The sequence below is a fragment of the Empidonax traillii genome, unplaced genomic scaffold (genome assembly GCF_003031625.1).
Source record: "Empidonax traillii isolate 1590-97213 ecotype Southwest subspecies unplaced genomic scaffold, ASM303162v1 scaffold923:size341358, whole genome shotgun sequence".
In the NCBI taxonomy this organism is placed as follows: Eukaryota; Metazoa; Chordata; class Aves; order Passeriformes; family Tyrannidae; genus Empidonax; species Empidonax traillii.
In genome coordinates, this window is record NW_020956116.1 from 326,531 (window position 1) to 341,358 (window position 14,828).

The 14,828-nt window shown below is 57.7% G+C and overlaps 1 protein-coding gene across 3 annotated transcripts; it reads right to left on the reverse strand.

Annotated features, from left to right (window-relative positions):
• Positions 1-1,392: 1,392 nt before the first annotated feature.
• On the reverse strand, positions 1,393-13,222 carry NOS1AP (nitric oxide synthase 1 adaptor protein). Of its 3 annotated transcripts, none has more exons than XM_027902931.1 (10): positions 13,135-13,222; positions 12,700-12,758; positions 11,987-12,095; positions 11,605-11,746; positions 10,253-10,392; positions 9,528-9,695; positions 8,337-8,502; positions 7,630-7,779; positions 2,575-2,842; positions 1,393-2,475 (listed from the first exon to the last, which is right to left on the reverse strand). In XM_027902931.1, the coding sequence occupies exons 2-10, from the start codon at positions 12,726-12,728 to the stop codon at positions 1,983-1,985; spliced, it is 1,665 nt and encodes a 554-aa protein (XP_027758732.1). In that variant the 5' UTR covers positions 12,729-12,758; positions 13,135-13,222; the 3' UTR covers positions 1,393-1,982. The 3 variants fall into 3 exon arrangements, with proteins under 3 accessions (XP_027758732.1, XP_027758733.1, XP_027758734.1); XM_027902932.1 differs by having other exon boundaries at positions 1,983-2,475; positions 7,630-7,776; XM_027902933.1 differs by lacking the exons at positions 1,393-2,475; positions 2,575-2,842 and having other exon boundaries at positions 4,735-7,779.
• Positions 13,223-14,828: the final 1,606 nt, after the last annotated feature.

A 14,828-nucleotide genomic window follows, 5' to 3' on the forward strand; every position in this document is an offset into this window, starting at 1 on the left:
CTTCAGCACTCTAAGTAGTCCCTGGCACTGGCAGGCCCTAGATCCTCAGTACGCCCAGGATGCCGTCCCTGCAGCCCCCACCATTCCCGGGGTCTGGTCCTCTCAGACCCGGTACAAGAGGGCTCCAGCGTCCTCAGTATATCCCGGGTCACATCTCCTCATCCCAAACACCAACCAATGCTCCCGTCCCCTCAGTGCCAAGCACAGCAGGGCAGCCACGGTCCAGGCACCACCAGACTCCCCCAGTGTCCCCCGGTTCTCCACTGGACCGGTCTCCAGGGATAGTGATCCCGTGTGCAGGTGCGAGGCTGGTGCAGGGGGTCCCCGCCCATTAAGGGACTGCCACATGTCAGTGGGTAAAAAAGAAAAAAAAAATTTATTGTGCAATCTGTGTCTTTTGTCCCAAGCCACACACACATCCTGACAACATAAATAGAGGGGCTCAACTGGCCGTGGCTGTGATGACCCTTCCGTTACGGGGAAGGCTCCTTTGGGATCACAGCGATGGAAGATGCTGGTTCCTAAGAGAAGGGCTACAATCCTTGGTTTCCATCAACACCTACAGTGCAGCACAGGTCTGGACAGCACACAAATACACATACACAGATTCCTGTTCGGGGTGGCACTGGCCATGCACAGTGTGATCACACTGTACACACCTGAGCACCAACCCTGGGCTCTGTGTATCTCTGTGTCCCCTTCGCTCCTGAGCAGGGCTTTCCCAGGGCCGAGAGCTTCAGAACCCCAGCATCACCATGGCACCACCATGACAACAGCAAGGAGATGGGTGGCTGCTCCCAAGGCAAAGGGATCCGTGCTCACAGCCTACTTCAGTGGTACACCAGGGCTTTGCATGGTGGAAGACATTTCTTCAGTCCAGCGATCCTGCATGGCCCAGAAGGAGCTGCAAGCAGAAGTGCCCACCCACGAGTTCCTTGCCTCCTCCCGCCCAAATCTGGGCCTCGGAGCTTTTCTTCTCAAAGCCACCTTCGTGGTGAAGGTGTGCATAAAAGCTCTAAGCAAAAAGTTCCATCTCATAACTGCTTCCTTGCACTGGCCCAGGGGTCCACAGGCCAGCTAACCCCTCCTGAAATCCATGGGGTAACACTCGTAGAGAAGTATCAGAGGACCATGTGGCATCTGGTGTCCCACAAAGACATCACTGACATCAGTGACACTGGCCCACACGGAGTGCGCTGCCTGCCTGGACAGGGCGGTCCTGTCCATGATGGCTGGGGCAAGACCAGGAAATAAGTGGGGAAGGGGGCTTGGCTTCCCACCAGAGCCCACTGACCTGTGCAGTCCCAGGTGCCCAGCCCTGCTCCCCACTGGAGCCCGTGCCATGAGCAGGTGGTCTCCTGCATCTGGGGCTCTGCTGCAGAGAGATGGTACGGGCAGAGCAGTGCCATGGCGTCATCACCTAAAGAAGGTCCTGAGCACTTCTGCCTTCCCAGCTCCCTGGCATCTGGCACTAGAGCTGGGTCAGCCTGCTGGCACCCTGGGATAGGGTATCTAGGCAAGCATGTGGCATAAGCTGGGAAATCCTCTGGACCAAGGCAGCCAGTGCAGAAATGGGGAACAACAGCATGGGACACTCACTCCAGCAGAGCTGATGGGGTTGGGGCAGACTGCCCCTTCTGCCCCCACATGCCCCTTTGGTCCAAGCTCAGCACGGCATCTGGCTGCAGGGGTGGTAGTGACACAGTGGCAGGACAGGAGCTTGGCACTGACCAGGGTGAACAGCCCCAGGATGAGCCTGCAGAAGCCACAGAAGCCATGGCAGGACAGGCTGTGCCCCTCCCAGGAATTTGGGGAGAAGCAGGTTGTCATGGCTCCCCACACCCCACACTGGGGCAGCAACAGCTCCCTCCACCCTGGGGCTCCCCCTCTCAAAATAAAGACCCCAAAAATGGCAAGTGGCAGCAAGAGACATGTTTGGGAGAGCCAGCCCCCACAGTGCTCCTGTCATGGCTCCCCCGCTGCTACTCAAAGGACAGTAAATCGGGGTGGGTCCCCTCTACCTCCCAGCTCGGGGTACGTGGCTCCGGGCGCCCTGTGTTCTCTGGTGGCTCATGCTCCAGCCTTGGTCTCTGTGAGGGCTTCTCTGTGGGGGGTGACACCTCGGTGGCCCTCTCACCCACTCGCCACTGGCTCTCCTGGCTGCCCTTATGGATGAGGTCGGGCACAGGTAGGGCACCAGTGGGCTGGTTCCCGCTGGGCTCTGGGGTGCCTGTCGTGCTGGGCACCCCAGGGCATTCTGGAGGGGATGGGTCCTCTGTGTCCAGCTGCTCCTCTGCAAGGTCAGAGTGGGCTGTGGGTGGTTCTGGAGGCTCCTCTATGCCACCCCTTGTACTGCTCCCCTCTGGCTGTGGGGCAATGAGCATGTCCTGCGGGGTCTTCAGGGCACGTGGCGTCCGCTTCTTGATGATGGGGGGCGGGGGGTCCAGCCGGGGGAAGGCATCCAGCCCCACAGCCCTGCAAGCACAGAGGGAAAGTCACATACAGCCCCATGCTGAGTCCCCTCCAGCCTGTCCCAGTAGCCCCGCCACAGGGTGCACACTGCAGGACACTCACCCATCCTCGACAGCCAGCTGTGCTGTGCCCAGCATGGCGCCCACGCCGGCGTTCGCCTCCATCGCCCCCATGCTGGGAAGGCCAGAGGGCTCCTTTCGGCGCAGGAGGTCATTCACCTTGGCCCCCATGGCCTTGCCCAGGTTGCGGAGGTGTTGGCTGCTGGCGGGGCGGGAGGGCTGTGGCAGGGTGCCCGCCGAGGAAGGGATGTGCTGCGGCCGCGGGGTGGGTGCCGTGCTGGCACTGGCGTTCTTAAACATGCTCTGGTCCACTGGAGGGGGAAGGGAACAGAGACGGGGTGTGAGCTGGGCTGGAGGGGCGATCCCAGCAAGGATGGCTGGCCTGAAGCTGCCTGCCAGCAGCATGGGAATGCAACCTTGGGGTCAGGGAGGCTGCTCCTTCAGCCCCGCAGAGGCTGTGGGCAGCCAGGCCGTGCCAGGGCTGCACAGGGCAGTGCATGCATAGGGGACAGCATGGGGCAAGACAGGGTAGTAGCGAGCCCAGGGCCCCATGCTGGCACTGCTAACACACTGAGAGCTTCTCTTACCTGACACCGAGCGACTTGGAAAGCAGGTTGTGGAAAGAAAGAGAGAGAGAGCATTTACCAAGGGAATGGCAAGGGGAACGTCTGTCCCTTCCACGCTGCCAGGTGGGGTGTGCTCCCACCCCTCTGCCTGGACCTGGCACGCTACCTTGTGGAGATGGGACTCATGTGGGTCTGTGTGGTGGGTGGCAATGGGTACTTTCTGGAGACCCAGTGGGTTTCTGCAGTCACACCCCACCTCTCAATTACACTGGTTTTCCCCCATGTCTTCCCAACAAGAGTCCTTAAAGCAGTGGGTACAGCCCCCCGGAGTGCCACCTTGGACGCCCCATGGCTGCTCCCATGCCAGTGTGGCTCTCTCTGTGATGGCTCCAGCCAGCTGCTGGGTGAGCCTGGTGCTGCCAGGGCCTCAGTGCCCACCAGCATCTTGTGCCCAACTCTACCTCTGCATCCCAGGGGCATGTTCTGGGACAGAGCCAACCACCTTCACATCCCATGGAGACAGACACAGAGAAAGGGTTCCCAGCACCACTTCCAGCTCCATGGGGTCCAGACTCATACAGAACGCCCGACTCACTGCAGGCCCTTCCCTCTGCAGTCTGTGGCCCCACAGTCCTGCTGACCAGCAAGCTCCATGCCTGCACCTGCAGCATCTACCAGTCCTGAGGTTCATCCTATAGCCACTTCATTGCCCTGAAGGAGCAACACAGCAGTGCTTGAGTAGCCTCTCCTCCCACTCTCCTCCAGCCTGGACACCAGCCCCCAGAAGTGTGAGCAGCCTGACAACCTCTTGTAGAGCATCTGCTCCTCCTCTGACTCCTCAGATGACCCCTAGGCCCCTGAGAGGGACAACCTGGCCAGCAGCAGAGCCAGCATCATGATCCAGGACATCCTGACCACTTCCCAACAGCAGCCGGTGCTCCAGTTTGGCTACCAGTGCATGTTGTGTTGCCACATCTTCCCCATACTATGGCTGGTCAAGACCCAGATCCAGCACAGCCCCCGGGAGGGCTACAGGTACAACGGGTTCTACTGCAGGCTCAATGCCCTGGGGGAGCAGGAGCTCGAGGCTCAGGAGGCTGCAGCCCCCAGGGTGTCCATGTAGGCCCACCAGCCAGGCAGCCACCACGGGAGGGCACTGCTCCACCACTCCTGCCAGCGGCAGAATAAATTGTTTTAGGATCAGCTAGCCCTGCCTCTGTGCTGTTCTTCCTATGCAACACTGCCATCCTTTGAGAGGCTCTTCCCTACTTTTCCTTCCTCAGCAGACAAAAATCTCCTGAGCTCCTAAAAGTGCTGCTTAGCATTTCTGCATCTCTGTGGGGAGCTCTGCAGACACCAGGAACCCACTGGCACCCTGAAGCTGTTGGGTAGCCCTGAGACAAGCTTGTGCTGTGCAGTGGCTGAAGGGGAAGACCAAAACCCTTCTACTCCCAGAAATATTCAGGGCATCTTACTCTCACGGGTAGCCTGTGGCTGGCACCACAACAGGGGAGTAGACTTAGGCTGGAGGGGGTCTGTGCAAGGCCAGAGGATGCCACTGCTGGTGCTGGCAACCAGCATGGAGGGGGAAGGAAGTACAGAGAGAGTCAGTGAGAAGAAAGAGACAACAGAAAGCCTTGAGAAATAGAAAGATTTATTTAGCAAAAGCCAGTTGACTAATGACAACACCCAAGGGTTAAGTGCACTTACATTGACAGATTGGTTTCCCAGATAGATTGAGTCAACAGTTAGTAATATGACAGTTGTAGGAAAAGAAAGGACAAAAAATATAGCTATAAATTCCCTGTCAAGGTCCATAATAAAAGTGAGAGGCTAGAGAGGCGTCTTGGAGGCAGTGCTGACTTAGGAGGAGAGTCATTTATACATGTACATCTGTGGTGTGGTATGGTCCTTGCATTTCCCATCCGGCTCTGGCAGCACCCCATCAGCCTGCAGGGCACCTGCCACTGTCTCCTGTGGGCAGAGTGCCGGGCAGGAGCAGAGACCCACAGCTGGTCATGACAGCTCCTCAAGGGTTGTGTGTGTGGAGCAGGAACAGACCGGAGCAGTGTCTCAGGAGATGGCTCCTCCCTGCCTGCTTTCTCAGGCAGCCCAGCCTGGAAGAGACCTCTGGCCTACTGCTGCTCCTCCCAGGCTTTTCCTTCATCTGCCCTGTGTGTACAGCTGAGTTCCTGCTGTCCCCTCTCCTGAACAATCTGTCTGCCCACATGGAAATCCCTCTCCAAGCTCACTCATGCATCCCTACCCTGTCTGCACCATGTCCTGCACATGCTGCCATACCCACTTCTTCCTCTTAGCTGGACCAGCCTCCCACTCCATGCTTTCACCTCCAACTGCTGCAAGCTGGCAGTGGGATACTGGGGTTCCCAGCAGAGGGGCTAGCACACGGCTGTGCCCACAACAGTGTGGGACAGGGCACATGGAGGTAGTGGTGGCCAGAGGACAGGAGCACTCATGTACCAAACAACATCCTCTCTCACTCTGCCCCCCACTGTGGATGGTGCAGGGGCTCCCCTGGACACCAGGGCACTGCTGGGGACACTAAAACATGTCCTTCCTTCCTTCCCACTGGGACTCTCTAGCTCCTCACATCATCCAGCCCTGTCTTATGGCAGAGGGTACATAGCACATCTCCTACTGACCCCGAGGGCCTCATTCACACCTCACTCCTCAGCAGCCCTCAGTTCCAAGGAGACTTGGGCAGAAAAGTGATGGACCTTTCTCAGCAGCCAGGCTAAGCCCTGGAGGAGGGCAAGAGCTGGTGTCAGCCAGGGGTTAGTTGCAGGCACATCGAGCAGAGACAGAGCTGGCAAAGGCGAGAGCAGCAGGGAAGCAACAAAGCAAAGCAGAAGCAGGATAGGAGGGAGGATGGGGAGAAAGACAACTGTGCCAATCCCCACCTCACTGAGTGCTTCCACGGGGAGCAGGGCGGACATCAGGACTCTGGTTCAAACCCCTTCAGTCATGGCCTCTTAGAGGCTGTAGCACCAGGCAGGTGATAAAAGTGCTTACAGAAAAGAAACAAGCCCTGGATCCCTTGGAAGCCCCCCCAGATGGCTCTCTCCTGGGGACTGGTGGAGGATCCTGAGATCTTGGATGCACTTTTCTGGAGGGTGTAAACCATAAATGTGACAGAGGCCCTCTGCAGGCACCAGCAGTTCACTCCCCACTGAGGGGTGGAATTATGCTCATCCCTGCAGATACCAATGCCAGCACTGCAAGCCCCAGCCCTGGTCTGGAGGAAAACAACTTCTTTCAAATGGGAGGGTTTGTCTGTAAAGCAAAGCAGGGAGTTTGTAGTGATGGGGGTGCAAGGAAGTGCTTGAAAAAGTGACTTGAGAGCACCAAAAGGGCTTTGAAACCTGGCAGGTGAGCCAAAGGACTAGATGATGACGGGGAGGACACTCCACAGCCCAGTGCTGCATTCCCTGGCTCCCTGCTCCACACTGAGCTGTGCCACCTTCTCTGCTCCACAGCCTGGGAGAGGAGTGACTGTGCCTGCATGCCCTCCACCTGCCTCAGGCACGGACAAACTCTGTCCTCAAAGTGCCACATCACTCTGCAGGGACTGCCTGCACCTGGCCAGCCTGTGCAACTTCATCTCATTCCTTCAGCTCCTTTCCAGGCTCGCCCCTACTGTCCCTCCATGCCTCACCTCTCACTCACAGACCCACTACAACAATGCACTGTCACCAACCCTAACGTAGCATGACCCTATCCTTGTCTTCCACCTCGTCCACCACACAGAGCCAGACCACCTGCCAGCCACTCTGTCCTTGCTCACCACCCTGAGCACTCCCCCCTTGGTCCCTCTTGCCCCTGCTCACTGCCCTGCATCTCCTCTCTTATTCCCTCAGAAAAACCCTTCCTCTCCTTTACTGCTTCCATGGCAGCAGCAGCGGCTAATCCAGCAGGGAGTCCCTTGCTTCTGCCTCACCTGGACACACAGTTTGGGGGAAGAGGGGCAGGGGGGAGCACAAGCAGCTGTCAGCTCACTGTCAGCTGAGAAGGAGGGATGCTCCAGCTCAGCACACAAGCCCATGCACGCTGGAGCACAGCACGCCCGGCACACCCCCTCGGCACGACTTCACCTCACCTCCGTACGCCTCCTGACTGGGTGCTGGAAGCCTCACACTCCCCCCTCCACCCCCCTCCCTCCAGGCTGTCCCATCCCTGCCAGGGCCTCTGGGCTATGGCCAGGGTCTGTCGCAGCTCTGGCAGGTCCTGGCTGCTCCTCACCACCTCCTGCTGACCCCCCTACACCGCGATCTCATCCTCCAGGCTGTCGCCCAGGTCCTGCCTGGGCTGGACGTGGAGCAGGCGTGGCGGCTCCTCCTGGGACCAGGAGTCACGCTCCTCGCTCTCGTCCGTGTTGGACTCGTACTCGGAGGCGATGCCCGACTCGCGGAACTTGATGAGCTCCAGGCTGCCCAGCGGTGGCTCTGGGGCAGGTGGCCCCGAGTCCGGCAGAAAGCGGTAGCACTCCAGCTTCACCAGACAGTCGTTCCTACCTATGGGACTGCCCAGGGTGCTGGGGAAAGCTGAGCTGGGGCCCAGCGGCGGCGGGTGGGTGTCCTCGGGCTGCGGGGTGATCGGGTCGCAGAGGACAGGGAGGACGTTGGAGCGGAAGGTGATCTCCAGCAGACTGTCCTGGGAGCCTGCTGCAAGAGAAGGGCATGGCTGAGAGGCCCAGCTTGCCTGGGTATCCCCTGGCTACTGTGGCTGGCCACACACTGCCCAGGGGAGGACAGGCTCGGGCCGTTTGGCTACCAACCTCCCTACCACCACTGCTTAAAGGGGCTGATTTGGTGTTACTGCTGCTGACCAACAAAGAGCCAGTTCTGCGGGACAAAACGTTAACTGTCCCCTACCCCAGCTCCTGCAGGGAGCTGATGGCCACATCTGCTGGAGAGGAAGGTCAAGGAGGGACTCTTGGGCAGGTATGGAGCTGGCCTAGAGCATGCAGCCACTGGGGAAAGCAGACATACAGCTGATGGAGGTAGGTAAGTACCTGTCCATACAGCCCTCCCCAAGCCCCATCCCACATGACATGCAAGCACCCTGCTGCACATGCACAAGCCTGGCCAGAAGGGCACAAATATCCCTCTAAACAAAACGAATGGAAATGCACAAAAAAACCCCAAGAGAAACACCCACGTGAACGTGCCCCACAGCCCTGGCTAGAAGTGAGGGAAGAAGAAGGGACGGGAGCGCTTACTCGTCGTGTTCCCTGCCAGCTTCAGCTCCAGCTCCTGCACCTGTTTGACCAGGAGTGAGATGTGCTGCAGCAAGTCCTTGTTCTGGAGCAGGAGCTGGTGCACACGAGCCTGGGCCTCCAGCCGTGCCGCCGCCTCTGCTGCCAGCTGGTCCTTCAGCAGGTGCACCTGTGGGACAGCCGAGAGGATGTGAGCCTGGGGAGACGCTGCTCAAGGGTCGAGGGCTTCGACTCCAGCCAGCACCACTCATCTACCAGGGCTCACCAGCATCCCACCCAATGGTGTGATGGGGCAGCCATTCCTTGCAGGTACCGCAGATGTGATGGGGAGCGTGCGGGCAGGTGGCAGTGTCACACCAGGGCACACTCATGGTCCCCTGGCCTCTCTGATGGCAAAGCTCGAGGCAAAGGGGGAGCAGCACTGACCAGACTATCAGTCACAAGAGCAAGGGGTGTAATATTTTACACTCTGAGCAGGTATCACAGAGCCCTTTCGGATTGCAGGCAACACCGTACTTGGGCAGACACAAGGGATTCCCCAAGGATGCAGGTCCCTCTTCCAGAGGGGAAAGCAGCTTCACAGCCTGTGACCCCAGAAGGCACATGGGCTCTGGGGCAGCAGCTCAGCCAGAAGCACAAATACTGATTTACTGATGCGAGAGGAGGAAAGCCATGGGACAGCACAAAAGGGCTGCTGGACCCCATTGCTCAGGCCAGGTCAGGAAGAAAGTTGAGCAATTGCAGAGAGCACTGCGAGGGGCCAGTGAACAAGTAAAGCTCAGGTAATGAGTTGGATAAAGCAGCCAGAGCTGCTTAAATGAAAAATAGCTGCATGGAGAGTGAGCTGCCAGACACACAGCTCAGGCAGCAGTCATTCAGGGTGAACACTGAGGCCACGTACTAGCAAGCAGACAGGGGCTGAAAGCCCAAGAAACCTGGTGGCACACAGACCTAATCACCTCATCTTTCATGATGGGGCCAGGGCAAATTGCCACTCCTCTCCCCGTGCTGCACATCCCATCCTCTGAGTCACAGTTTCTCCCACAGCTGCCACCTGAACATTTCTGCCTGGAGCTCCCCACAGAGCAGCCTGCCCTCAACACTGCCTCCAGGTGCCACTCCCCTTGGTGGCACCAAGGGGATCAGTGTGCCCCAGCCCTATTGCTGCCCCCAGGAAAGAGTGGAGGGGAGAACCTGTGCCACAGCCACTTGCGTCTGCTGCTGCTGCTGCTGCAGGAGCTGCTGCAGAAGCTGCATCTGATGGTGGGCAGAGAGGGGTGTTCCCAGGTCAGGCAGCTGGGCAGATGAGGGCAGCAGCATCTTGGGCGACGCTGTCAGGATATCTTCAGGGTGGAGGCAGCCCTGCAAAACACCAATGTGGAAAATGTGATCTCATGCCACTCACCTCAGAGAGCCACCAGGCACACACAGACTGCGGAAGAGAGCAGCCCCCCAAAATACCCAGGAAAGAAGCAACTGCATTCAAAGCAAATGCACACTTTGCTGGGGGTGCTGGCAAACTTTGAAGACAGTATTTTTTTCAGTTTCGAAAACAACCCAAATACTTCTGCAGAAAAGGCTGGCGCTTCCGATGGGAACTTCCACTGCATCAAAAAATTCTTTTATTTTTGTTTTTTTGGTGGAAAAAAATCCCTATCAGCTCTGCCCCAAACACTTTCCATGTGGCTGCACATAGCTGAGCCTCATCACAGCGCTCTCCAGGAGTGCCCTGGGCCCCAAGCCAAAGGGCAGCCCTGCAGCGGCAGATGGCTTTGATCTGGGAGCTGGGGAATGCTGCTGAATCCCTCCTGATCCCTGGGTCCTCAGGATGCACATCAGAGCCATGGGGCTGGGGCCATGCAGTGCCCCAAGAGCGGGGGGCAGGGACCCTGGCAGCTTGCACTGGTGTAGCCACTCACCTCCTTGCCCACAGCGTCGAGGTCGGTCACGCCGCGGCTGAAGTCCAGGATGTCGGCTCCAGGCAGCGGCAGCTCCACGGCGTCGATGTCCGTCTCTTCCGCTGAGGCGGCTGCCCTCTCCACACCGGAGAGGCGGCAGGCTGTGGGAGCAGTGTCAGAGCAGAGCACAGTCTGCTTGGAGCAGCAGCTCGCTGCGGTGCACCCCGAGTGTGGTGAGCGATGCCTGTGGTCAGTCCCCACCACCCCCATGCCACCCACCCTCCAGTTCTGGGGCGAAGCAGGTACACAGAGACACAGCTGCTCTTCCTGCTCCTGCTCAGGATGGGGGTTGCAGTCAAAAACACACCCAGCCCCAGCACGCCAGACATGGGAAACAGCAGCCAGAACCCCTGAGGTTGGACAAATGGGTCACCAAGAGCAGAAAACACAGATAAAGAAAGGTAAACAAGAGATTACGGGAAAGAAAAACAAAAAACAGATGCTCAGAATTCTCCAGGGAATTGGATATCATGGCCGGGACATTGTGTGGAGGAAAACCAAACAATGACCGGTCCAGGACAGCCGAATGATTAGGTCATCACGACAGCACTGGTCACAGAGGCAAGCAGGAAACCACAGCCCAGCCCGGGCTGCTCCTATTGTGATGGGGGGAACTGGCCCCAACATGGGATGGCAGGGCAGGCAATCCACACACAAGCAGGCAGCTGGACCCATCGGTGTCCAGGCTGGCACCAGAGGGGGATTTGACCACGCTCTTGTAAAACATCTGCCTCCCCTCCAGCACAGGCACGGGCATCAAGGAGCAGGGCAGCTCCCTGGGGCCCCGCAGAGCTTGGGTGATGGGGCTGCACTAACAGCCCCCCCAGCCAGAAGCTCTTGTTCCTGCACCCTTTACCCAGGGGCTGAGAAGGAACAGGGTCCACAGGCCACCTGCAGACCTGGCAGCTTGATGCAAGACCACAAACGTGGACTAGTCCATTCAGGGAACTGCAGAGAGCCCTGGCCCCGGGCGTATCTCGGGACACAGAGCAGGTCTGTGCTTGAGGCCTCTGCTGCAGGAGCAGCGAGGGAATGTTTGCAGTGTGTGCAGCCAAGCACGGAGAGTACTCCGGCACCCAGCAGAGTCCCGGGCGCTGCTAATGGGCTCCCAGCAAGGGGGATGTCTGCGAGGATGAGGGCTAACACCTAGCGAAGGCTCCTTGCTGGGCAAGATCCCAGCTTGAGCCAGAGGCGCCACAGGCCAGATTGCTGTGCAAATCTATTCCCCACAGGTGTCAGCCGGCAAGACAGTGTTTGTGCCTGCCAGGCTCCAGGACCCCCATGCCACCCCCACCTCCTCCTTTGTGTAATACCTGGGACATCCAGGTCATCTCCATTCCTCTCACTGTCTCCATCCTCCTGCCCGTCTGCGTTTTGCTGGGTGTGCTGCAGGCTCAGCTTGTGGCAGACCTCGAACGCCTGTCCCACCGTCCGCACGATGCGCATGGCTTGGCTCTGCGGCAGGCGAGGAGAGGAGAGGAGGGACGTAACTTCAGCTGGGCCACCCCTACCTGGTGAACTCCCAGCCTGGTGCAGCTCTCAGGGATCTCTGTGTGCTGCCACAGGGCCTGGGGCACCAGAGCTCAGATCCCCGGTGTGCCCTGAGTTGCCACTGCAATGCGGCCCCACCGGATCCTGCCCCAACTGCTCCACTGAGACCACGCCACGATGGGATGAGCACCCCAGCACCTTTACCTTCTTCTTGGATTTGAAGACATTGCACCTGAAGATGTTGCTGGACCCATCCCTGGCAATGTAGCTGAAGATCTTTAGGTCCTGGGAGTCATGAGACACATAGAATATTCTGCAAGGACAGAAAGGAAGGGAAGATATCATCATACACATCACTTACATGCCCAGGAGACTGCCAAGGCCACAGCCAGCACTTCCCAGGGCACGGGGTGCTGGCAGATCCCCAGTCCCTGCAGCATATCCCTGCAAAAGCCCATCGGAGTTTTTTTTTGGCAGTGGTTTTGCCTCGGCTGGGAAAATTAGCCTGCTGATTCAGCAGCAGCAAGTGTTTTGCAAAGGCAGCATGGGACTTCTGTGCTCAGCCCTCAGAGACAGAGTCAGCGGCCCAGGAGCCCTCCAGGGACGGAGGAGAGCAAACCTCACTCCTTGCCTGCTCAGAGTTGGCCCTCTTGCCTGGGTGTCTGCTGCCCCCTTCCCCAGCATGGTTGGGGCCCTGCCTCGACCCCGTTCAGCCTCGCTGTGACAGACACCCCATGCTCTTGCTTTTGGCAACAAGATGGAGGAAGAGAGCTGGGGACTTTGGAGAGCACCACGAGCCAGGGGAGCTGCCCTCTGCAGGGGTGGTGGGGGCTCTCCAAAGTCAGTCCCCAGCGCAGTGCCAGTGTGGTGCAAGTGGCATGGCAGCGAGCCTCTGTCCCCTCACCCATCAGGTTTACCTGTAGATGGGGTCGTGCATGACGAGCATTTTGTTCTCATCCCAGGCCCATTCTTTTTTCTGCAATGAAAGAAGCTGAAAATGAGTACGTCAGATGCTGTCCTTGAGAACAAGGACAGGACAGAGACAGTCCAGGGACAGACTTGGGAAGCTCTTGTCTGTTGCTGCTCCCATGGAACCAAGGGTTGGGTCCTGCTGGGGATCAGCCACGGCCCACATCACCTGCCATGGGGCACCCCAAGCCCTTTCTACACCCACATCAGGAAGACCTCACCTACGCTGTGGAAACATGGTCTGTGCCTGATCCCAGCCCATCTCTCCTTCTCCCAGCCCACCAGATTTTCCCAGAAGTTCATGGATGCTGCAGGTCTCTGTGCCAGGAAGGGAGAGCTCCTGCTGTCAAGGCACTGCTGTCCCAGGGACCAGTGCTGCCTACCTTCTTCTTCTTCTTCAGAATGACCTTCACACCATCCACCGACACAATGAGATTCACTTTCTTCTTCTTGATATTCTTGGCTTTAAACTCATACTGCGGAATATGGAAGAAAACACTTGAATTAGCCTTTCTGTGCCAGGACAGTCTCAGGGAGGGCTGAAGAGGTTGAGAGAGGAAGGGGCAAGAGGGACAGAAACAGGTTTTCCTGATCTCACACGCCTGTGCCAACATGCACATCCATGCTAGGACAAGACAAGAGATCTTTTCGCCCTGCAGTGTTCCCGTGCCCAGCAGGAGGACACACTGAAGCAATCCAGCCCCAGGATGCCGCTGGGAATGGTAGCTTGTTTCAAAGGCACTCACTCTGACCCTCCAAAGGGCTGAGCCTTCCCAAAGAGGGACTGCCACATCCCTAGCCCTGCCAGCTCCCAGGGATGCACAGCCTGGCCGCATTTGGCCCGCTGGCTTGTGGCCATTGCTGAGCTCTGGTAAGGGAAATGGCATTTAGAGTGGAGTATTTTTGGGCTCAGTATAAAAATGACGATGATTGCTGAGGACTCTGTGAGCCTCTCCAGGGGATATGGGATAATGCAATTACCCACTTCAATTAGAAGTCACTGGACAGGAAAAAATCCCAACAGGAACTTCCAAAGATCAGTGGCTAAACACAAAGCTCTGGTCTGGCCTGGGGAGAGAATGCGATTTCCCAAAAAATCCATCCACTTCGGCATTTAGTTTTACTTACATTTAGAGGGCTGGCAGGGGAATAGGCTAAATAAGCCATTTAGGCTGAGCAACCTCCTGCTGTGGGACTTTTGAGGAGTCCCATAACCTGTCTGCCACAGGTGCACCCACATCAGATACCCGATGCACTGGTCCCATGTGCAGAGTGCTGAGCACAGCCATGGAGGCAGATCCTCTGTGCCCGGAAAAGCCCTGCATCCTGCACCTAACCTGCCTGAGGAAGTGGGATTTAATTCATCCTCTCCTTGTTTCAGCAGTGTCTCTGCAGAGGGAGCACAGGGCAGACTCCCAGCGCAGTGCCCTGCCTCCAGCCCGCGCTGAGCCTCACTGTGACATTTCCAGCACCGCATGATGTATTAACTCTGGCAGCCAGAGCCAGCAGGCAGGAAAAGCTGCTGGCCCTGACCTGTGATCAAATGATAAAAGACCTGAAAGCACAATTCCTCAAAGCCATTTTAAAATCGCCGAAGGGGATGGGAGATTCAGATGGTTTGGAAAACAGTGTGGGGAATGCAGCTCTGCCCTCCCCCATGGTCAGACCAGGCGAGCCCACGATCTCCAGGGCTAAAGCCATGGTGAGGGGCTGGAGAAAGCAGAGCTCAGGCTCCTACCATAGATCCATGGAATCATAGAATCAACCAGGTTGGAAAAGACCTCTGAGATCATCAAGTCCAACCCTTGATCCAACACCGCCATGGTTACCAGACCCTGGCACTGATGCCACATCCAATCTCATCTTAAAACCTCCAGGGACGGTGAATCCACCACTTCCCTGGGCAGCCCACTCCAATGTCTGATCACTCTCTGTAAAAAATTTTTTCCTAATAAACAATCTAAATCTCCCCTGGCAGAGCTTAAGATCGTGCCCTCTTGTCCTACTGCTGATTGCCTGGGAGAAGAGACCAACCCCCACCTGGCTACAACCTCCTGTCAGGTAGTTGTAGAGTGAT

Bases quoted from the DNA above. Each gene is read 5' to 3' on its own strand.
- NOS1AP (XM_027902931.1), bottom strand. From the start codon at position 12,728: ATGCTCGTCATGCACGACCCCATCTACAG. The intron at 10,393-11,604 runs GTATTACACAAA...CTGCTCCCACAG, and splicing joins AGATGACCTGGATGTCCCAG to CCTGCCGCCTCTCCGGTGTG. The intron at 9,696-10,252 runs GTGAGTGGCTAC...GGTGTTTTGCAG, and splicing joins TCGACGCTGTGGGCAAGGAG to GGCTGCCTCCACCCTGAAGA.